Source organism: Schistocerca piceifrons, chromosome 7, assembly GCF_021461385.2.
Source record: "Schistocerca piceifrons isolate TAMUIC-IGC-003096 chromosome 7, iqSchPice1.1, whole genome shotgun sequence".
Classification (NCBI taxonomy): Eukaryota; Metazoa; Arthropoda; class Insecta; order Orthoptera; family Acrididae; genus Schistocerca; species Schistocerca piceifrons.
Genome location: NC_060144.1, coordinates 328,820,598 through 328,844,228, shown reverse-complemented (window position 1 = coordinate 328,844,228; position 23,631 = coordinate 328,820,598). Strand labels below are relative to the sequence as shown.

At 44.8% G+C, this 23,631-nt stretch overlaps 1 protein-coding gene across 1 annotated transcript in view; it reads left to right on the top strand.

Annotated features, from left to right (window-relative positions):
* Window positions 1–23,631, top strand: part of LOC124805673 (ankyrin repeat and SAM domain-containing protein 1A-like) — a 183,521-nt gene that overhangs the window by 97,320 nt on the left and 62,570 nt on the right. Inside the window, exon 6 of the mRNA XM_047266243.1 lies at window positions 11,437–11,829. Within this exon, the coding sequence (XP_047122199.1) occupies window positions 11,437–11,829 (393 nt within the window). The remainder of the gene's footprint in view (window positions 1–11,436; window positions 11,830–23,631) is intronic.

Genomic DNA, 23,631 nt, shown 5'->3' with positions numbered 1-23,631 from the left:
GTGACATCTAGTGATCAGCTCCGTACTACATAGGGGTGTCAAGATACTTTTGATCACATAGTTTGCGATGTCCACCTGCTGTAGGGACTTGTTTATTTCGCTACACTTACCTGTGTTCGGATGTATCCGTCGTCCTGTTGCTGATGCTTTCGAGAATTGTCTAAGTACGATCCGGACAATCAGATTAACTGCCCTCTAGTGGATCTTGGCCAGTTGTTGTTAGTATTTTCTAACTGTATATACAATAAAATCTGTTCACTGAAGACGTAGCGTAGTGGTTTGGGGCACTCTTTATGAAAAGGTACCATTCAATAAGGAAAAATTCCATTGCTAATTGCTTTTCTGTTCTTCCTACACACTTGAGAGTCGTCATTATGTTTGCGATCTAGAAGAAAATACTTCATTACACTTACTTAATGCCAGATTGGATTGGATTCATTGGGGGAAGAGACCAAACAGCGAGGTCATCGGTCTCATCGGATTAGGGAAGGATGGGGAAGGAAGTCGGCCGTGCCCTTTCAGAGGAACCATCCCAGCATTTGCCTGGAGCGATTCAGGGAAATCACGGGAAACCTAAATCAGGATGGCCGGACGCGGGATTGAACCGTCGTCCTCCCGAATGCGATACTTAATGCCAGAACGCTGAAATGTGGGTTGGGATCGGGGTATTGGTACTATTTTTAATTTTTTTTCGGGACAGTTATCTCTATTGTTGCAGACGAAAGTTAAGAATGTGTTTGTGTGTGTGTGTGTGTGTGTGTGTGTGTGTGTGTGTGTGTGTGTGTGTGTGTGTACCTGGTGGTTATAACTACAGCGCAGCAACTCACGGAGGTCCAGTGTGAGCTGCAAATGCATGGCAGCAAAACTTGGTAAATATACAATTGAGTTAATGCGTAACCGACTCACAATGGAAGGAAAATTAGTTGCACCTGTGGCCACTAGGTGCAAATTTGGTGCAGTACGCTATTTGTGTGACATATCCACTGTGGCCGCGCGGAGTTGCCGCGCGGTTTGAGGCTCCATGTCACGGATTGCGCAGCCTTCCCCGCCGAAGGTTCGAGTCTTCCATCGGGCATGGGTGTGTGTTGTTTTTAGCATAAGTTAGTGTAACTTAGTTTAAGTAGTGTATAAGTCTATGGACCGATGCGCCTCAGCAGTTTGGTACCTTAGGAATTCACACACATTTCAACACATCTGAACATCCACACTGTCATTTGACAGGCTATAACGTGAGTGAACAATATGGCTATCGAGAAGTGGGACCGTGAATTGTAAGTGAAAATGTTTTATGAGATCTGCAGCAATTACAGTGCTGCATTGAGAGAGTATCGCCGACTGATAGGTCTGAGGAAAGGCCAAATGTCATTAAATGGTTGAAAATTGATGATAATAAAATTCGAAAACACCTGGAAGAGGAAGGCGTCCTATCCCGGCGGAAGTTTTTGACGAGTTTGCTGTTGCTATAATGGACCATGCAGCACATGCCCCCGGTAGTACTAGTGCTCGTGCAGCGCCACGAGAATTGTTCAACTGATGGACAGCAGAACTGAAAGTTTTGCGGTACGTGTGGAGTCACAAGCACCTTTATTCTCGCCCGTTATTCTTTGAAGAGAATACACCCAGAGGGACTATCAGGTGTACTGTGACGTCTGCACGTTATAGAGACCTCCTTGCACAGCATGTGATTCCTCCTCTGGAAGAGCGCAGTTGTATGGAAACCACTCTTTTCATGCAAGCTGTGGCAACACCTCATGTCACTCGCCCAGTGAAAGGTCTACTAAATGCAGCCTTTCACCAACGTGTTATATCCAGACGTTTTGCAGGTGCATGGCCCACAGGGTCTCCTGATCTGAATATATGTTGCTTTTGGCTCATGGGATATCTAAAATAACGCATTTACCAGGGGCACGTTCGGTCTCTGCCAATACTGAAACACGTTGCTCAGATTCCACCAGAACTACTGCTAGCAACTGTTGATCACGTCGTCTTACGGTTGCAGCATCTTGTCGACGTCTTCGGTGCTCATATTGAGCCAATTGTGTTAGCGGCGGTTAATAATGAAATCGTTTTTTCTCTTGTCTGACCATTTCTGCCCACGTCCTATTCATAATCCATCACATATGGAAACATTTCTATACGTCTTTCTTGCATTCACAGCACCAGATTTGCACGTGGCGGCCAAAATTGGAACTAATTTTTTTCCAGCGTAAATCGGTTCGACTTTAACCCATTAGAATATCTACCAAGTTTTGCTGCCACACGGTAAAGCCCACAATGGACCTCTGTAAGTAGCTGCACTTTAATTACAACCACTGGGTACATGTGGCAAGAGTAAGCATTATTACTTATTTTTCCCTGGGCAGCATGTCAGGTGTTGAAGCGTGGACGCGTAGACGCAAAACGGTTAGTCTACACTGACAGACGCAGTTCACGTAGTGGTGCAGTTACGGCTGTGCATGAAGCATCAGGTCGTAAATCATGTGACGTTTTTTGCGGGAACACACTTAGACCCAGCGAGAAAACAAGTAACACACTGAAGTGGGTACATGTTAAGGTACTTATGATCACAGTATCAGAGGTACGCGAAAAGATCATAGACCTTACCCATTCGGAAATTGTGCTGGGCTTCACCTGAAAGTCAATTGTCCATTTCTTCCTCGGTAGGATACGAGTAAATCACTATTTTAATTCGTGGCGACAGTGTATGACCGCACACCCAACGTCGTCACGACTGCACAGATATCGCTTCGCCGTCCCCCCCCCCCCCCCCTCTCCCTCTTCCCCTCTCCCCCCCTCCCCGGCAGCGGAGCTGATATCAAAAGTTTGTGTACATATTGTCCCGGCTAGTTAAGAACCATGCCCTACCGTGTGGATCGGGCATAAAACATCTCTGAATCACGTTGTGAGTCTAGTCGTGTGAACCAGCAGTTGAAAATTGATCGTGCTTTTCCAGAGATAATTCATACACTTTCAACCACGACGGATCCAAAGACAGTTTTGTTTTTTATTTCTCTGGAGTAAGATAAGATATGAATTGAGTTCCAGTCTATTTTTACTAATTTGTTTCCCTGAGTAATTTTATTTAGTTACTTTAGCAGTCTGCATGCATTCGTTGAATCCTATTAAATCTGTTTGTAAAAAGGTTTATCAGCTTCTTTCGATAACCCTTGAATGTTCACAGATATTATTGTCTATGTACTAGCTGACTATGGAATTTAGTAAATACTGGGAGTGTCTCGTATATTTCTGTTTTATTGACGCAATTAAGTTCTTAAATTAATGAGAGATGGCACTGGGGGATCAATGAAAGGAGACTTGATCCTAGTGTGTATTTTTCGGTATGATAACAGTCAGTCATATTTATAATTATGTCCCTGGGCCTTACAATGTCTAAGCTTCTCAGTTCTCACGACACGATATTAATTATGAGTTTGAATCCTTTTAATGTCTGTTCAGCACAAGTTTAGTCTTATAACAGGCACTATTTTCACTTCACGTTTGTTAGTGGAATCACCTTGATAACGAGCGACAAAGATACTAGTGTGATAAGATCCGAACTATTTTCGGTCCCAATAATTCGCATACAGCGAATAAAATCCTAATTCAACATAAAAGTTTCCGTATTGTTAATAAATCTCTTCACAATCGTAAGTATACGATTGTAGCGTCTCGTTTAACACAGACAATCACCATTCACTTGAATATCAATGTTCGTACACCCAATCACCTCTAATTGACTCCGCCTCTGAATTTATCCAAAAATAATCTGTTCTCCACCACTCTAATGTCTAAGCCAGTTCTAAGAACGCAATTTAATTAGGCTTCTAATTCCAAAATTCCGACTACCATGGAAGAACTTCGAATACACTCGCCACCGCTGAAAACAAAAACTCAAGAGACCTAACAATGCTGCGCATTGGTTTATATATTACATTCAAAACAAAACGCACCTCTGTTAAGTCTTTCTTGGATTCCCTTTGTACTATTTTGCGTTACTCTATTTCGAATATATACTCTTTGTAAAATTTTAACTATTACTTCGAAATACTACTACCGATTTTTGGCTCTTAGGTCACTTCGTATTGCAGAATTTAATCTAACACTCGTTTCTGTATAACCACTCTCTAAAGAGCGGTTACAAGTAAAAAAACTGGGTAGGAACAGTTCATCGTTCTCCTACTTTACGTAGACAGCCAGTGTACGTACCGTGACGTACGTCATGAGCTACTGTGGGACTTTAGACGTCAAATCCAAGTACTGGTCGTGATAGCGAGACACGAAATGTGTTAGGGCCAGGAGAAAAATTCTCTGCCTAGCGGAGAAACGGCTCTGATATCGAAGACGACGCAGCGACAGTTGCGATTAGTATTCAGATAAAAGAACCACATAAATCGTAGGTGACCTGTCGCTGTTTTATCTGAATATTAAAATGGAATACGGTTTTCTTCAGTATAGCTGTCACGGGAATCGATTCAAAGTTGGTGAAGGTTTATTAAAATTCTAGTTTCTCATATTCCACAGTTAACAAATGTGTCACCAACTGCGACATGGTCGCGTATACAAACAGTGGTCCAATACCGTCAAATGTTTGTTTATTCCAGTCTTTGATCATAATATGAATTCTTTAGATGATGACCGGTTTCAGTCCGTAATGACCATCCTCAGATCTTTTTTACATCATGTCGTAAAGTGATAAGGCCATAATGGCATCGTCAAAACACACAAATATAATCAGTATAGCAAGGTCATATAGATCTAAAATAAGGTGTAGACTAGGCCGCAATAATGACTGTGTGGACGATGCGGCCTATAACGGTATTGGGGCGTATTTCGTGGTTAGGATGTGGTTCCCTAATCGCGCTTAAGAAAACACTAACACAGTTTGTAGTCTTTTTTATTGCGGGCAGAAGAGGAGCAGTTTGGAGAGATGATTGTATCAGCATGACAATACCCCCTTCCTTAAAGCAGCGACTTTGAGACAATGGTATGCGGAGAATAACATTCTCGCATTCGGGAGGACGACGGTTCAATCCCGTCTCCAGCCATCCTGATTTAGGTTTTCCGTGATTTCCCTAAATCGTTTCAGGCAAATGCCGGGATGGTTCCTTTGAAAGGGCACGCCCGATTTCCTTCCCAATCCTTCCCTAACCCGAGCTTTCGCTCCGTCTCTAATGACCTCGTTGTCGACGGGACGTTAAACACTAACCACCACCACCACCACCACCACCAATAACATTCCTGAAATGGACTGACCTGCCAGAGTTCCGACCTGAACACAGTAGAACAGCTTTGGGACGAGTCAGAATGTCGAATTCGCTCTAGATTCCAGGGTCCAATATCACTTTTTTTTTTGGTTTCGTGTCTTGCCTTTTCTCCACAGGCAGCCACCTCACTGAAAGTGTCCCCAGCAGAGTTCAAGCGCCATGTTAATGTCCAGCAATAGGTGTCCGGATACTGTTGATCAGATAGTGTAGCTCCAAATAGCGTAAATGATGGACGCGAAAAGACAATCTGATGAAGAATATCGCCGTTTGTTCTCAGTAGGCATTCACGATAGCTGATGATGGAATAGCTGACGAAGGCATTATGCAACATACAGTGGCATAAGGCAGCTGGATAAAATACCGTTTCATTTGGAATACCATGCATAAACAGTTCTGCCGACATAATGCTGATGAGCCGCCTGCGTGATATTGCTACACACGAGAGACGAACCTAGCTCAAAAATTTGTCTTTCTCCACCTGCTTATAATGCAAAGTATTTTCATACAACCGCGTTTAACTGTCAGAAAAGTCATTCTTTGGAAAATGGTGCAACTGTTGCTTCGCACTGGCTTGAATGACGGTTGTATAGTCAAAGCGTTGAATCTCCATGTGAACTTGTGCACTTTGTTGTTTTGTGGTAGGTTCGTAAAACCAAGTCTCATCGCCTGTGGTGATCTTTTCTAGAAAAGAACTGTCCTCATTCTTCATTTCAATCAAGTTGCGGCAGGCGTCCTAGCGCCGTCGTTTTGGTTCGGGGAGGAGGTGTGTGTGGGAGGGGAGGTGGGGTGGAGGGGGAGGGCGGACATATTTTACATACCACTTCTCATGGAAACATTCTGACTGATTTGGAGAGGTTGCTATATTGCGATTTGTGACTCAACAACATTGACCCACTTTGATCCCATGTCCACCACTTAGCACTCCCTGCTCACAACTGACTGGTGGGGTTGTTAGTTCAACCTCCGTAGTTACTGCACTGACGTTGCTTATCCGCCAGGAATAAAATCAGCTCGGGACTTTTTGGACGCATGCTGAATAATATGTGCGTTTACGTGAAAATAAATAAAAGGTTTGTGTTTATGTCATTTAACCCGCGTCATTCAATTTTTTTCTGAATTTCTGTCCGGATTCTTGATAATCTGTATGACATGTTCGCACCTAGTCCGGATAAACGAAGTTCCAATGTACACTCAACAATCTTCCAAACTGTAGCAATAGGTAGCGTCTAACGGTCACAGATTTTAATCTTAACTTGTTCTCTTGTACGTAAGCTCTTCACTTATAACAAAATACACACACCAACAAAAGTTCTGCATTACCTCTTTACTTCGAAATTCATAGCACAAAAAATAAAAGTTGGCTCTCAGGCATGCGGTTAGAGAGTGGTCAGAAACAGTCTGAAAAGCTTGTAAGTATGTTTCAGGGTAGGTTGCGCTGAGAAGTAACTGCTAAGGAAAAAAATCGGTATGTTGTGTCGTCTACGAGTGAATAAGCATTGAAGTTAAACAAAGAGGCCGGTGCGCGCAAATTCCCGCCAGATACAATTAGTGTCAGTTTTTCTCATGGCGTAGACGATAGCACACGAGACTGCTTGAATTTGCGCGCAACCGCCTGATGGTCGCCGGCACGGTAACTCAGCGTGTACGGTCAGAGGGTTAGCTGCCCTCTGTAATAAAAAAAAAAACTGAGTTAATGGATCAACGGCGAACTGAAACGGGGTCTTGCGACATCCGCACCGAGCAGATGAAACGAAGGAAAGCGAAAAAAAAAAGAAGAAGATGGTGGCTAACTTCAGAGCTAATTAACTCGCAAACGGGGCACAACGTATCTGATTTTTTCTTAACAATTATTACTCATCACCACCTACCCTGCAACACCCTTACAAGCTTTTCAGACTGTTTCTGACCACGTTGCATGTTCACTTGTAATGTGCCCAGATTAAAGAAAAAAAAAAAAAACACTCATTTTTGTAGCGACAAAGTCGGCTGTCTCCTGTGGGCGTTTTCTCTCAGCATTCATGAGCAACGTCAACGCGTAGTGGAACGTTCCCTTACTCGGATGCACGCTTGGCATACTACCGATGACATCATCAAGCCAGCCCTGATCCAGATTGTCCCACTCTTCAATGAGCGATTCTGTGTAGGTATGTGATTTGAATCGACCTCAGACATGTTTGGTTGGGTATATGTCCGCAGAGCAGGCAGGCTACTCCATTTTGGCGATCCTAGCATCCTGAAGGAATGTGTTCACGGAAACTGCACGATGAGCACACGAGTTATCGTGTACCATGACGAAACTGTCACCAAAATCATGGCGCTACTGTCCGGTTGTTGGTTGCAGAATCTCGTCGCTGTGCCGTAGACGGTGAGACGGCCCTCAGTGACCAAGAGAGGCTTACGGTGGCCCCGTGTAATGCTATCCCAGAACATCACTCCTCCACCATCTTGTTACACATGTCGAACGCCGGGTTGGAGGCATTAGATATTACCGGGTTCGTCCCCGAAATGTTATCTGTGATTAGCAAGGTTCAAACACCCGTGGCGTGCGGGGTAGCCGCGCGGTCTCGGGCGTCTTGCCACGGTTCGCGCGGCTCCCCACATCGGAAGTTCGAGTACTCCTTCGGGCATGGGTTTGTCTGCTGTTCTCAGTGCAGATTAGTCTAAGTTACATTAAGTAGTGTGTAAGCCTAGGGATCGATGACCTCAGCAGTTTGCCGGCCGGAGTGGCCGAGCGGTTCTAGGCGCTACTGTCTGGAACCGCGCGACCGCTACGGTTGCAGGTTCGAATCCTGCCTCGGGAATGGATGTGTGTGATGTCCTTAGGTTTGTTAGGTTTAAGTAGTTCTAAGTGACTGATGACCACAGCAGTTAAGTCCCATAGTGCTCAGAGCCATTTGAACCATTTTGAACCTCAGCAGTTTGGTCCCATAGGAATTTACCACAAATTTCAAAACACACCCGAGTTTCGTTCATAAAAAACACCCGACGCCACTCCCGGGGCGTTCATTCTGCATTCATATGTAACGGCGTCCATCGTGTTGTGGTGTACGATAAAATAACCGAGCGAGGTTGTTCAGTGGTTAGCACACTGGACTCGAATTCGGGAGGACGACGGATCAAACTCGCATCGGGCCATCCAGATTTAGGTTTGCCACGATTTCCCTAAATCGCTCCAGGCAAATGCCGGGATAGCGTTTTTGAAAGGGCACGGCCGCTTTCCTTCCATATTCTTGACACAATCCGAACTTGTGTTCCGCCCCCTAATGACCTCGATGTCGATGGAACGGTAAACCCAACCTTCCTTCCTTTTTTTACGATGAGGTACTCGTCATAGTCGTCGGGAATGGGGATTCGGATCATACAGTTGTCTTCTAAAGTTTAGTACGACACATGACAGCCTGTAGCCTCTTCGAACGCTGAATTCAGTTATGGAGCACTCAGTTCATGATTCCTTCGAATCAAAAGTCGTAGATACCGATCATCTCGTGCAGCCGTCGAACTTTGGCGGCCTGTGCATTGAAGCCTTCAACAATATCTATCAACTGGAACCTATTCCACGTCCGGACATCACTTTGAGCCTGGTGCACACACTGAGCTGTTTCCAAGCTCCGCGTAAATTGTTGATTCATATCGACCAGTGGTCCCGACCGTCCTTCGTGGCATGATGGATGTTCACCCTGCTGTTATACTGACGCTTCTAATGCATCCCTAATGGTGCTTTACTTTCAGCTGAAGTGTGCAATCCATTCGAGTGCGGCATCCTGCTTGTAGGAAGCGCACATGGTAACTGTGAGTGTGTTTACAAACAATGTCAAGATCTGTACAGGAAGTCTCAATAGCAATACACATGCACGGCTTGTCTGGGTGCTACAAAAATTTTGTTGGTGTTTGTAACAGCCGATGTTAAAGTTCATGGTGAAACTTTGAGCTGTCCTTTATTTTGCACAATTCGCTACTAGTTTCGGTCAATGACTATTACCAAGCTTAGCTGGCAAATCTTGATTGGAGGGACAGAACATTAATCTGGAACCTGTATAAAAGGCAGGAAGCAGAGATAGAAGTGAATGGTGTGAAGAAGAAAGGAAAAATAAGGAGGGGAGTAAGGCAAGGATGCCCATTGTCACCATGATTGTTCAACTTATTTATTGAAAAAAACTATTGAAAAACTGAAAAGAATAACCAAAGGAATTAAAATTAACAGGGAACGAATACACTATCCGTTTTGCAGATGGTATAGTAGTATTTGCTGACTCAGTAAAGGGAATGGAGTTTATGTTGCTAAAATTTGCCAAAATACAAAAATAAATAAGAAGAAAACAAAAACTATGGTAGTAGAGAAGACAAAAGAAAATGGTAAAGTTAATATTAAACTAGAAGATGATGTTAGAGAGCAGGTTGAGAACTGTTATTTGGGGAGCACAATCACTGACGACAATAAATGTATCACAGATATAAAGAGAAGAATAGGCTTGGTAAAGCAAGCTTTCCAAAATAAAAGGAATTTGCTAACAGACAATCATATAAGCCTAGAAAGTAGGAAAAAGTTTATCAAAACTTTTGTCCGGGGTGTCTTAAAATACGGATGTGAAGCGTGGATTCTGGGATAGGTAGAGAAAAAGAGGCTGGATGCAATGGAAATGTGGATATGGAGAAGAATGACGAAAACAAGCTGGGTAGATAGAAAGAGTAATGAACAGGTTTTAAGAGAAGTGAATGAGAGCAGAACGCTGCTAAGTTATATAGGAAGAAGAAAATCAAATATGATAGGACACATAATGAGACACAACCAGTTCCTAAAGAATGTCTTTGAAGGAAAAGCTTTAGGGAAAAAAACCAAGAAGCAGCCCAAGAGCAGCGTATTTTAATAACATTAAAAAAGTTATGGGGATAAAATCGTGTGAAGAATTGAAGAGGATGACAATGTAGAGAGGGACGTGGTTAAATCGACAAGGCACAGCCTTTAGTTTATGATGATGATAGCTGGCAAAAACGGCAGAAAACGGAAGAAAAGTAATTTGCTCTTCAAATCAAATGGTTCAGATGGCTCTAAGCACTATGGGACTTAACATCTGCGGTCATCAGTCCCCTAGACTTAGAATTAATTAAACCTAACTAATCTAAAGACATCACACACGTGCATGCCCGTGGCAGGATTCGAAACTAAGACCGTAGCAGCAGCGCGGTTCCAGACTGAAGCGCCTAGAACCGCTCGGTCACAACGGCCGGCTAATTTGCTCTATCGAGCACACAATAGTACATAAAAAATTTTCATAATAATAGATGCGTGCAATAGTTTTCATTGAGAAGTGTGTTACGAGCTGTTCTTGACGAAAACTGTTGTACACAGTTATCATTATGAAAAACTTCTACGTGCTGTGATAGGATCAAAAGAGCAAATTACTGTTCTTCAAATTACAGTAGAGCATCGATTATCCGAACGTCGGTCAACCGAACGACCGCTTAACCGAACTGTGTACTCGCTCGCACCTGTTACTCTCCCACCCTACCGTCCATCATCCCCCTCACTCCCAAACCAAGTTTCCCACAGTAGTCGCCGTACTGGGCCACCGCTGGCGGAACATTGCTTCTAATGGGGCCTTCGCAAGGTGCTGTTGACCGACCAAGCCGCCAGTCGCTGTGTTTCAACAATCAGCACACTTCTGTCGACTTGTATACTGTGTGTAATGTTCATGCAAAATGCGTATGTAATATGTATTTTTGTTTAATAAACTGTGCCACATATTATTTATTCTTACTGAAGTTGCCTTAGTACGGTACTTTGTAATACTAAAAGAGATGCCTGTTTTTATGAATAAATTTACTGTACAGTACTTCTTTTTGGCAAACAAACATGTACAGGTCGATTATCCGAACAAACCAGTTTTCCGAACACCCATTACTTCGGATAATCGACGCTGTACTGTATTGTGTAACTTTCACTGCCATTTATGGGAGCTAAGATTGATGGAATTAGTAGCGAATTGAGCAAAATAAAGGACAGCTGTAGGTTTCGCCACGAACTTTAACAATTATTTGGCGGCTGAGTATCCTCACCTGCAAACATACATTAATATCGGATGGCTTTTAAGTAGAGCAGCGACCGCCAAATGAACCTAAATGTAGCGAGACGGGAGGGGTGTTACGGAGAGAGGTGTGTTTTGTGGTGTGTCAGAACGGCGTGCTGGAGGAGCGCGACCTGAAGGAGATGGGCGTGGACAGCGAGCGCGAGCGCGCGACCATCCTGCGCGCGGCGCAGTCGCTGCCGTGCCGCGTGCCCGCGGTCGCCGCCGCCGCCGCCGCCGCGACGCCGCCTCCGGGCGCCGCCCCCGGGGGTCCCTCCGGCGAGGTGGACGCGTGGCTGTCGTCGCTGCGGCTGGACTGCTACCGCGACACCTTCCGCCGCCACCTCTACTGCGACATGGCGCGCGTGCGCCGCGTCTGGGAGGTGGAGCTGTCCGCCGTGCTGGACATCGGCCGCGTCGGACATCGCCGCCGCATGCTCGCCTCCGTGGGCGGCGCCAGGCCGCCAGACCTCGAGGGCCTCAGCGCAGACCTCGACCAGCTGGTGAGTCCGGCTAGCGCCGCTGCCAGTCTCTCCACAGCTCAGCAACAGCTATGTCGATACATGACGTTACTTCACTTGAAAGGGAATTGTGCAGGCTCAGTCTACACTACTGGGCATTAAAATTGCTACACCAAGAACAAATGCAGATGATTAACGGGTATTCATTGGACAAATATATTATACTAGCACTGACATGTGATTACATTTTCACGCAATTTGGGTGCATAGATCCTCAGAAATCAGTACCCAGAACAACCACCTCTGGCCGTAATAACGGCCTTGATACGCCTGGGAACAGAACTTGCATGGCATGTACAGGTACAGCTGCCCATGCAGCTTCAACACGATACCACAGTTCATCAAGAGTAGTGACTGACGTATTGTGACGAGCCAGTTGCTCGACCACCATTGAGAAGACGTTTTCAGTCGGTGAGAGATCTGGAGAATGTGCTGGCCAGGGCAGCAGTCGAACATTTTCTGTATCCAGAAAGGCCCGTAATGGACCTGCAGCATACGGTCGTGCATTATCCTGCTGAAATGTAGGGTTTCGCAGGGATCGAATGTAGGGCAGAGCCACGACTCGTAACACACCTGAAATGTAACGTCCACTGTTCAAAGTGCTGTCAATGCGAACAAGAGATGACAGACGTGTGACCAATGGCACCCCATTCCATCACGCCGGGTGATCCACCAGTATGGCGATGACGAATACACGCTTCCAATGTGCGTTCACCGCGATGTCGCCAACACAGATGCGACCATCATGATGATGTAAACAGAACCTGGATTCATCCGAAAAAATGACGTTTTGCCATTCGTGCACCCAGGTTCGTCGTTGAGTACACCATCACAGGCGCTCCTGTCTGTGATGTAGCGTCAAGGGTAACCGCAGCCATGGTCTCCGAGCTGATAGTCCATGCTGCTGCGAACGTCGTCGAACTGTTCGTGCATATGGTTGTTGTCTTGCAAACGTCCCCATCTGTTGACTCAGAAATCGAGACGTGGCTGCACGATCCGTTACAACCATGCGGATAAGATGCCTGTCATCTCGACTGCTAGTGATACGAGGCCGTTGGGATCCAGCACGGCGTTCCGTATACCCTCCTGAACCCACCGACTCCATATTCTGCTAATAGTCATTGGATCTCAAACAACGCGAGCAGCAATGTCGCGATACGATAAACCGCAATCGTGATAGGCTACAATCCGACCTTTATCAAAGTGGGAAACGTGATGGTACGCATTTCTCCTCCTTACACGAGGCATCGCAACAACGTTTCACCACGCAACGCCGGTCAACTGCTGTTTATGTATGAGAAATCGATTGGAAACTTTCCTCAATCCACCGCCGCCAACCTTGTGTGAATGCTCTGAAGAGCTGATCATTTGCATATTACAGCATCTTCTTCCTGTCGGTTAAATTTCGCGTTTGTAGCAAGTCATCTTCGTGGTGTAGCAATTTTAATGGCCGGTAGTGTATATGTAGCGAGGGGCAGTGAAGTGAAATGAAAAAATAGACAAAGATTTATGATCAGACTAGCGTAGGGTAATACCAACAACAGCAGAAAATCGTATAACAGGCTAACAGGCGTAGGTTTCGTTATGAATAGGAACGTAGGACACAGAGACAGCTGCTAGGAACAGCTCAGTGACACGGTTGTTCTCATCAGAATCGACAGCAAACCAACACCGACGACAATATTTCAGATATACATGCCGACGTCGCAAGCAGAAGATGAAGAGATACAGAAAGTATATGAGGATATTGAATAGGTAATTGAGTATACAAAGGGCGATGAAAATCTGTTAGTCATAGATGACTGGAATACGGTTGTAGGAAAAGGTCTAGAAGAAAGGGTTACGGGAGAGTATGGGCTTTGTAATAAGACTGAGAGACAATTGCGACTAACTGAATTCTGCAATAAATTTCCTCCAATAATAGTGAATACTCTGTTCATCAATCACAAGCGGATAAGGTATACTTGGAAAAGACCGGTAGATACGGGAAGGTTTCAATTAGATTATGCCGTGGTCAGGCAGAGATTTTGAAATATCAGTTACTGGACTGTAAGGCGTACTCAGGGGCAGATATAGATTCATATCTCTTAATGATGAAGAGAAGACTGAAGTTTAGGAGACTAGCCGGCCTCTGTAGCCCAGCGGTTCTAGGCGCTTCAGTCCGGTACCGCGCGGTTACTACGGTCGCAGGTTCGAATCCTACCTCGGGCATAGATGTGTGTGATGTCCTTAGGTTTAAGTAGTTCTAAGTGTAGGGGATTGATGACCTCAGATGTTAAGTCCCATAGAGCTTAGAGCCTTTAGTCAGGAGGAATCAATGCGCAAAAGAGCGGGATATGAAAGTACTAAGGAAGAGATGTGCTTGAATTTCTCCGATATTAAATAGCTCAGGAGGCAGATCAGTTGAAGAGGAATGGACATCTCTATAAAGGGCAACCACAGAACTTGGAGAGCTAAATGTAAGTGCAAGGACGGTAACTGCAAGGAAAACATAGATAACAGAAGAAATACTTCAGCTAATCGACGAAAGAACAAGTGCAAGGAAGTTCGGCAAAATTCAGGAATACAGGAGTACAAGTCAGTTTGGAATGAAATAAGTGGGAATAGCAGGGAAGATAAGGAGAATTGGCCGCGTGGCAGCATGCAGAAAAGTCGGAACAACCGTCGGTGAAATTAAAAGCAAGGGCGGTATCTAAAGACAGCAATGATAACTCCGGTATCAAATGGAAGGAGAGAGCGGGTAGGTGGCAAGAGTACATTGAGGGCCTCTATGAGGGGACGACTTCTCTGATGAGTGATATAAGAAGAGACAGGAGCCGATTGGGAAGAGATGGGAGATCCAGTATTAGAATCAGAATTAAGAAAAGCTTTGGAAGAGTTGAAGTGAAATAATGCGGAAGCGATGGATAACATTCCATCAGAATTTCTAAAATCATTGGGGGAAGTGGCAACAAAACGATTATTCACGGTGGTGTGTACAAAGTATGAGACTCGCGACAGACCATCAACGGAACGGAAGAAAGCAATAGTAATATCCATATTTAAAAGAGGATCAAATACGGCTTGTAGAAATTATGGAGGTACAAGTCTCTTAAATACTGCATACGAAATATTTGCGAAGATAACAGTAAACATGGTGGACAGTATATTTCACGAACAACAAACATATTTTCGAAAAGCAATTTCCGGCTCACACAATATTTTCTTATTAAAATAAATAATAGAAAATAGGAAAGGATACAATTTAACAACATACACTGTCTTTATAAGTTATATGTCGCTTTTGATAATGTTCATAGAGGGAAATATGTCTGCTCCGATAGCTGAATGGTGAGCATGATGGACTACCGTCCTAAGGGGCCCGGGTACGATTCCGGGCTAGGTTGGGGATTTTCTCCGCTCAGGGGCTGGGTGTTGTCTTCATCATCATCATTGCATCCCCATGCGGCGCGCAGGTCGCCCAATGTGGCGTCGAAGGAAATAGGACCTGCACCAAGGCGGCCGGACCTGCCCCGTAAGGGGCCTCCCGGCCAATGACGCCAAACTCTCATTTCCATTTCCATAAAGGGAAATACGGAAAAGAGAAATACCGCTATATTTGATCGAAATTGTATGATGATGATAATGATGATCTTTAGTTTGTGGGGCGCTCAACTGCGCGGTTATCAGCGCCCGTACAAATTTTCGATATTTACTCAGTCCAATCTCGCCACTTCCATGACTGATGATGAAATGATGAGAACAACACAAACACCCAGTCCCCGTGTGGAGAACAACTCCAACCCGGCCGGGAGTTGAACCCAGAACCCGTGATCCAGAGGTGAAACTGTTCGAGATATGTGTGTATACAGGAACAGAGATAAATGTAAAGTAGGCAAACCGCACACAAGGGGAGTCGAAGGTATTGCCTAGCCTTCAGGCGTTAGATCAGCTGCCAGGCCGTATTAGTCACAAAGTTATTGACAGGTACGTTTCTAACGTGCTCAATAAAATTTTGTGGTTGGCGCCGACGGTGTTGTAGAACCGTTTTTCGTTCTATTCACATACATGTCAATGGTGCACTCCTGCGTGATCACGCCACCGGCGAGCGGAAAACGGAGGACTGTAAAAGTATAAGTATCGTTTACTGCTTCGGATCACTTTCAACTTGCGTCGAATGGTTTTGAATGGTACCTAGTGGTTCCACCCTGTACACGAGAACAAAAATTGCGACCCCGCTGCGCTCCAAACGAGTGCGATAATGTTCTGCGGGGATACAACCCCACAATGTCCCTAGAGAAGTGCCGGCGGCTGTGGCCAAGCGGTTCTAGGCGCTTCAGTCTGGAACCGCGCTGCTGCTACGGTCGCAGGTTCGAATCCTGCCTCGGGCATGGATGTGTGTGATGTCCTTAGGTTAGTTAGGTTTAAGTAGTTCTAGGTATAGGGGACTGATGACCTCAGATGTTAAGTCCCATAGTGCTTAGAGCCATTTGAGCCTAGAGAAGGGTTGAAACGCCCTAGGGTGTCAGCAGTGCCAAATGTTGTCGAGAACATCTACCTGTCGCTTATCGAACTTCGAACTTTCTTTTTATATCGCGAAATGTGTGTGAATCAACGCCCTAAGGACAGGGGTGGTTTCATTGATGCCCTTTGCGCTGCGCCCTATGGCTTATTATAGTCAATTGTGAGCGGCGGTGTGTCTGAACGGTTTTCCTCGGTCATCCGTAAGAAAATCCCGAGATTTCGCTGCTGGGTGTCGCGGTTGTGACGTCCATTGCGGAGACGTCAAGAGAAGGGGTGAAATGTGGGTAAGAGGGGTTGTGACGACGTTCTCATGATGTGACATGTTCACGGTGGCGTTGGACAGAACTGTGGTGAAGTTTAGTGCCAATGTGACATTTTACTGCCCACATGAACTTCCCAGCTATTACCGTTTTTCCACACATGTCAACACCTTTGAAGCGTCACTGAGCCTGAAGATGACGTCGCTGGGCTCTTCGCTTTTGAACCATTGCAGGGGAAGGTTGAGCTAAATTTCAAACTTATGAGTCGCAATGGGAGGCAATTACGGAGTCTCGAAAAAGTGATCTCTTAAGTCTGTTGCGCCGTAGATTACCCACATTCGATATTTTTTTAACTACATTGACTGGGCTTATTACGCCACCGTCTTAGTAGAGCACTTATAAATCGTAAAACTGACATTCGTGTAAAATTTACCCAACAGTTTTGTGAATTTTAACTGACATTCGTGTAAAATTTACCCAACAGTTTTGTGAATTTTAACAAAATAAAATAAACAATTACATCGATGTATTCGTATGGCCTTCTGGCTGCCAAACTGCTGTGCTTGTAAGGGTTACGTTTAGATCGAATTCTCAAAGTAATTATGTTTAGGATGATATTTACAGAAGTAATTTTCCTTTCATTACCCTCACTGACACATTTAAATTAATAATGTTTACGAAATAGCTGACTACGCTGGTGCCGTAATGGTCCAATCAGTAGAGACCAAATAGGTGGAATATTGGGATTAGTTCATGCAGTCGGAAGTTTTTGTGTGGTGGTAGAAGGGAGTCCCAAGGACAGCTTACTAGACGTTGCGAGTGGTGGGTGGTGAGTGTGGGGGTGGAGATGCGTTTGAAAGTCACTTTTGTTAAGTTTTACTTGAATAACTCTAAAACCGTGACCTCCAGCGAAAACGTGTCCCAGCACAAAATTTAACAAGAGTTAATTTGCTACAAAAAGGTCCTGTTAATTTTTTCTGTAGAATTAATAGTTTTCACGTAGAGAGCGAGAGAATATGAAAATCTCACACATAGTTTTTAAAGGCCATACATAACATTGCGGGTAGCATAAAACTACGTCGGTAGGTGCAGCTGAATTACCCTGTATGACTTCACTCGTGCAAAACGGCAAACCCTGTAAGCAGCAACTTCAGGCATAACAAATCGATTGCACGTACGAAGCTGGTAACGGATTTACTTTTTAAGGCTGCAAAACTTTTGGTTTATAATGTACGCATATTTAGTATTTCAGCTAAATTTCGATTGCACGGATCGTAAAGTATTGACCAAACATTACATTTTCTTGTACTTTTTTGACCTGTTTGATACCAGCCGTACTAAATACATTTACTCGTGCGGATACGAAAAAAGTGAGTACAACATAAAAGTCCAGTTCTTTATTTTGTGTGCACGTCAGATTATACGAACATTTATTGCAAGACAGCGGTACACGTAGTTCGTAGTGAGATGATAGCTTTTTATTGAAATGCTGTATGAAACTGATCCATCACACCGGATATGTAGTGATTTACTGTCCATGGGTCGTGTTTTGCCATTATGAGTGATTGTGCTAGTGGTGTCGGCGCACGGCGCGAAATAAGTTCTGTATAGCCAGTCGAATGCAAGTAATAGGCTATACTGTAATTAATACTTAATTAATTATTATAGCCACATTAAATCATTAACTGGATCATGAACATACCTCACAAAGAAGCTCTTACTGCCAAAAACCACAATTTCATTCAAAACACAAGTCAGTGAAATGGAAATTGGAAATTTGTAACAAGATCCTACGGGGCCAAACTGCTGAGGTCATCGATCCCTAAGCTTACACACTACTTAATTTAACTTAAACTCACTTACGCTAAGGAAAACACACACACCCATGCCTGAGGGAGCACTCGAACTTCCGACGGCTGGAGCCGCGTGAACCGTGCAAGGTTCCTGAAACCGCACGGCTACCACGCGCGACCCAATGAAATGCATCAACTGATTATTGTGATAATCTTAAATTTTATATGAAAATTAGATTTACGTGTCACGCATGTTGTCTTCCTGTTGAAAAAAAATGGTTCAAATGGCTCTGAGCACTATGGAACTTAACATCTGACGTCATCAGTTCCCTAGAACTTAGAACTACTTAAACCTAACTAACCTAAGGACAACACACACATCCAAGCCCGAGGAAGGATTCGAACCTGCGACCGCAGCGGTCGCGCGGTTCCAGACAGAAGCGCCTAGAACCGCTTGGCCACAGCGGTTGGCTTTTCCTGTTGCAAACACAACTTAATCAAATAATTATAAACATTGATTTCTTACAGAAAGAACTCGCATTCTGCGAAGAAAACAACTTAAAATTGTGATATACTTATTTGTGTGTTAATCTGGTATTTGGCCAACAATAATGGTAGTAAAGATTCTTTTTGACGCGTAAATAATGACGCAGTATTGCTGTTTTTACTTAGAAGCCCCTCAGACAGAAAGAGCAGTAGATGCTAAGCTCTTTTATGAACGACAAATAGGTCTGATATCGCCGTCTTCTAGATAATTCATCTTATGAACTTTAAGGTGGCAGAGTCTTAGCCATGTTTGTTTGTAAATAAGTGTGATGTCCGTATTTTATTTACAAAATAAGCACGTAATAACTTGGAAGTGTTTCTTCTTTTTTAAGTAATGGGATGATATCCAATGAATTAGTTATTTTCGAACAACGTACCTGTCGTAAGTCAATCTACAACCTGGACTATGTAATCGAGCACAAATATACGTGTTTCAGACATTTTTAGCACTTGTGACTTTCTCCTGACATATTTCAACAAGTGTCTAAAAATTTGTTGGAACTGGGCAAGAACGTTCAAATGAGAACGGACAGCTTTTGTGCTGTTCTACTCCGTATGCTCTTGTGATGTAATTTCTTTCAGAATTACCTTTCCGAAGCGGGCAGGGTAAGGCAAGGGTTGATGTCTTGCAGCAAAGCCCGGCGGTGATCAGGGGCGTACTGGGACGGTGACCATCTTCTTCTGGTCACATTTGTAATGTGATCGTTTGGCAGGTCATTATGACTGCTGGTTAATTGGTGGGACAGTCTACGTGACTATACTTGCTTATCGTTTAGTTCGTTTACAGTACGACCTCTGGTATCTCAGAGGGCAGTCACGCTTTTTTCTCCCACCGTCACAGCTAATAAACAAAATTCTCTCCGCCTTTCATCACCTCACTGTCGCTGAAGAATTGTCTACACTCACAAGTCGTATTCACCCCATTCCAAACAGTTCTATTTTGAGCGCCTGAAGTAGCTATCAGTATCAGTTCGCCGAGAGACGCTTTTCTTCTGACGAACTCCGTGTCGCCTCGGAGATTAGAGGTGTTGCTGAAAGTAATCTTTATTACATACCAACTTGGATCAACACATCATCGTAAAGGTATACAAAATAATTATATCAGGATGCATGGCAAAGTTCTTACTGCGACGTCAAAAATGAAATGAAAATAAGAAATCATCCTGCGTCACTGAAACCAACGTCAATGGTGAAATGCATTAATACAGTCAACCCATACTCTTGAATACAGTTCAATAATCTTCGTACGCTGTCATGTTCTGGTTCTGTGTGGCACACACAACATATGGTAGCCGATATCAGTGGTTTTCTGGGTATGGTGCCGCTTAATATTGTAAAATATATATCACTAGATAAAACCGACGATTCGCCACGGTTACAGTATCCTTCTTTTGTACCTGCTGGTAACTTCATTGTGTAGGGCTGTCCAATTCACCCTGACTCCTGTATTTAGCATGACACATCACATTTGAAACCGTTGATACTGGTTTCCTGTGGTGACCCTCACAATGTACCATCTGAGCTTACAATTTTGCGATAAACATTACTAGCCAATGTTTACAACATCAGATTGTTGCACAGTTATGGGAACGAATAAAAGAACGCAGGACAGACAGGACATCCAACTAACAAGAGGAGGGTACGACGTTCGGATCACGAATTTACTTCAAACTTTGTACATTTTTAATAGTTCATTAATACAACATAATGCACCCGTAGTAAGGCGTACTGCTTAGGCGAAAGTTTACGCGCCATTAATGTACCGGTGCGTTGCAACCCTGAGCGCGAACTGGTGGCGGAGGTGTTGTTAGCGCTCAAGCTCCGTAATCCGTGTATTGCTGGACTGAGTCACACTCATCTTTTTTCCTTTAATTTATATTTTTTCCAACACTAATCATGTTATAAGGTACACATTGCATTTGTAAGTTGATATGATGAAAAGAAAGGTGTATTTGCATGAACGTTTACTGAATTTCCGTTACGTGACTGCCCCGATAGCTGAGTGATGGCGGCACGGTAGGTCGGCGTGTTCGGTCAGAGGGTTTAGCTACCCTCTGTAATAAAAAAAAAAAAAAAAAAACTGAGTTAACAGATCAACGAACAACCTGAACCAGTGTCATCGGACGTCCGCCACGAACAAATTCAACGAACAGTATAGAACAAAATGAGATTTAAAAAATAAAAAAAAGTGGTCAGCGTGCCGGATTGCCGTCCGACGGGCCCGGGTTCGATTCCCGGCTGGGTCAGGGATTTTCTCCTCTCAGGGACTGGGTGTTGTGTTGTCTTCATCCTCATTTCATCACCATCTGGCGCACAGGTCGCCCAATGTGGCGTCGGATGTAACAAAACCTGCACCAAGGTGGCGGACCTGCCCCGGAAGGGGCGTCCCGGCCAATGACGCCAAACGCTCATTTCATTTCCATTATTACAACAAATTTAATGCTACTTTTATTTATACAGGCTCGTTAAAAACTTTATCAAGCGCCTTCAGACTTGTTCTTAGTCGATTGGCAACGAACAAGAAATTGTTTCTCATGAAGATTAATTAAAATACATTCAATCGTGCGTCGACAGTTTTCAGCACCGATATTCATAAAAATGTTGCCTTATGTATGGTTTGCATCCAAATTTCCGGAAGAAAGAGAAATTTTTCAAAATTTCTCTGATCTTTGTTTTCCCTTAGAAACTCGGAAGATTCCTTGTGCTCGCGGGAAATTGCATTAATTCGATGAAGTAGATGTCGTTTTAATTTATGTTTTCCGTGTCTGTATGAACAATGTCATCGTGCAATCTATAATGCCTAAAACACATCCGACGATTAACCGTACATTGCACTCACGTTCTGGCATATTGCAGCTCGTTGTATTACTGAATTAAGATATTTAAACCTTTATTTATCGATGTTTCACTTGGGCTTTCCAAGCCTGTCTGTCGTTGAGAAATGTGTCTCCAAATCGAAGCGTCCAGGTGCAAAGCAGTTCTCGTTATCTTATCCAATTTCAGGCATAAGAGATTTCGGAAATCACGACAAGCATCGCCCAGATTGTACGCCTTACTACTTGTTCGAAGTAAATCACTGATCTGAACATCGTGACCGCCTTGTAAGTTACAAGAAAGCCATTCATGCTGGTTGATGACCGCTAGTAGCTTGTTACATTTTTATTTTACTTCTGGACCAAAACTTATTCCAGGTGAAGAAGATAAATGGGACAAGCCGTATAGCGATTGCTAAAACCGAAGTATTACCCGTCACGCATAACAATGCAAAAAATACATGTTCGGAAATTCGCGATAAAAAGTGTGTAGTCCAAATTCCAGGTGAGGGGAGGGAGAGGACAATCGCGCCCTTTTGCGCCCCCCTTGATTCGGACGCATATGACAACAGCCAACTAGCTATCTTATAATTTTCAGCACTACCGTCAGGAGTAATTTCGCTTTCAGTTTATTGGCGACCGGTTACGCGACACACTTCGCCATTACAGGCCCTCTAAATGCGTAATTTTCCCGAAAGACGTCATTCAGGATGTCCCATGTGAAAATAACCGTTACCCGCATCAGTTCTAGTGGTAAGCAACCACACACGGTGAGACCGCAGACGGCTCGCTAGTAAATTGATAATGAAATTACAGCTGAAGGTAGTGTTGGAAATTGTGAAATTCCTATCGGTTCTGGTCCTCTTCTCTATTTAACGAGGATGGATATGCCGGACCTAGCTATCTATCCCAGCAATAAAATGGTTCATCGGTGAGGCGAGCTTGAGCGGGATTTAGCAGAGTGAGGGAGCACGGCGCGATGGCGAAGAATATCTCTCGGGTACGCCTCTTGCCGGTGTCCACGCCTTTTGGAGCACGCGCGTGCTCGCGAGAGCCAATTCTGCTCTTTTTTTTTCCCCCATCCACCGACAATGGCGAGGCTGCTAATGAGCGAAGCCACCGCCTCTGGATGGCCCTCGAGCGAATCGGATGACACGGGCGCCGAGGTCAGGTGTGAAGGGCGCGCCGGCGTAATTGGCGTCGCGACGCCGTGCCGGTGTTTTCGTTAAAAGAGCGACGCTATCGGCGCTGCGGGAGGCGGCGTCGGCGGCGGCGTCGCGCACATTATTCGCGGCGCGGCGCGGCGCAGCCGGTTAGCAGCTGGCGCGTCACGGGCCGCTGCGCAACCGCCGGCGCCGTCGCCGGGCCCGCCGCCCCCGCTCCGCCCCCGCCGGCCGCCCCCGCGCAGCGCCGCTACCGCATTTTACACCCCCCTTCCTTTATTCTGCGCATTTCGCGTGATGCTGTGCTGCAACGCGTGTCAGCCAATTAACCTGCGCGCCTGTTCACGGCCAGAGGAGCACGCACAAACACATTTCATCACGCCACCGCCATAATTAATACAATTCGCTACAGTTGTCGTCGGAGGTGGGCTCGTTCCTGGTCAAATTTCATTCTGTTTAATTATACAGCGGGTTGCGCCCGGACCGCTGCGCGCGTCACCGCCAACTCGCGACCTTCTGTCCGCCCTCCCCCCTCCCCCCCTCTGAACCCTACACTATTCTCTGTGTCGCACCGAGGCCACATACACACACCACCTCCGCAGCCGACAACGCCGCTTTTTTTTATTCCCATCTTCCCTCCCCCTCCCCCCGTCCTAGCCCGCGCGACAAACAGGTTAATTTCGTGTTAAATTTGTTAGGAATTATT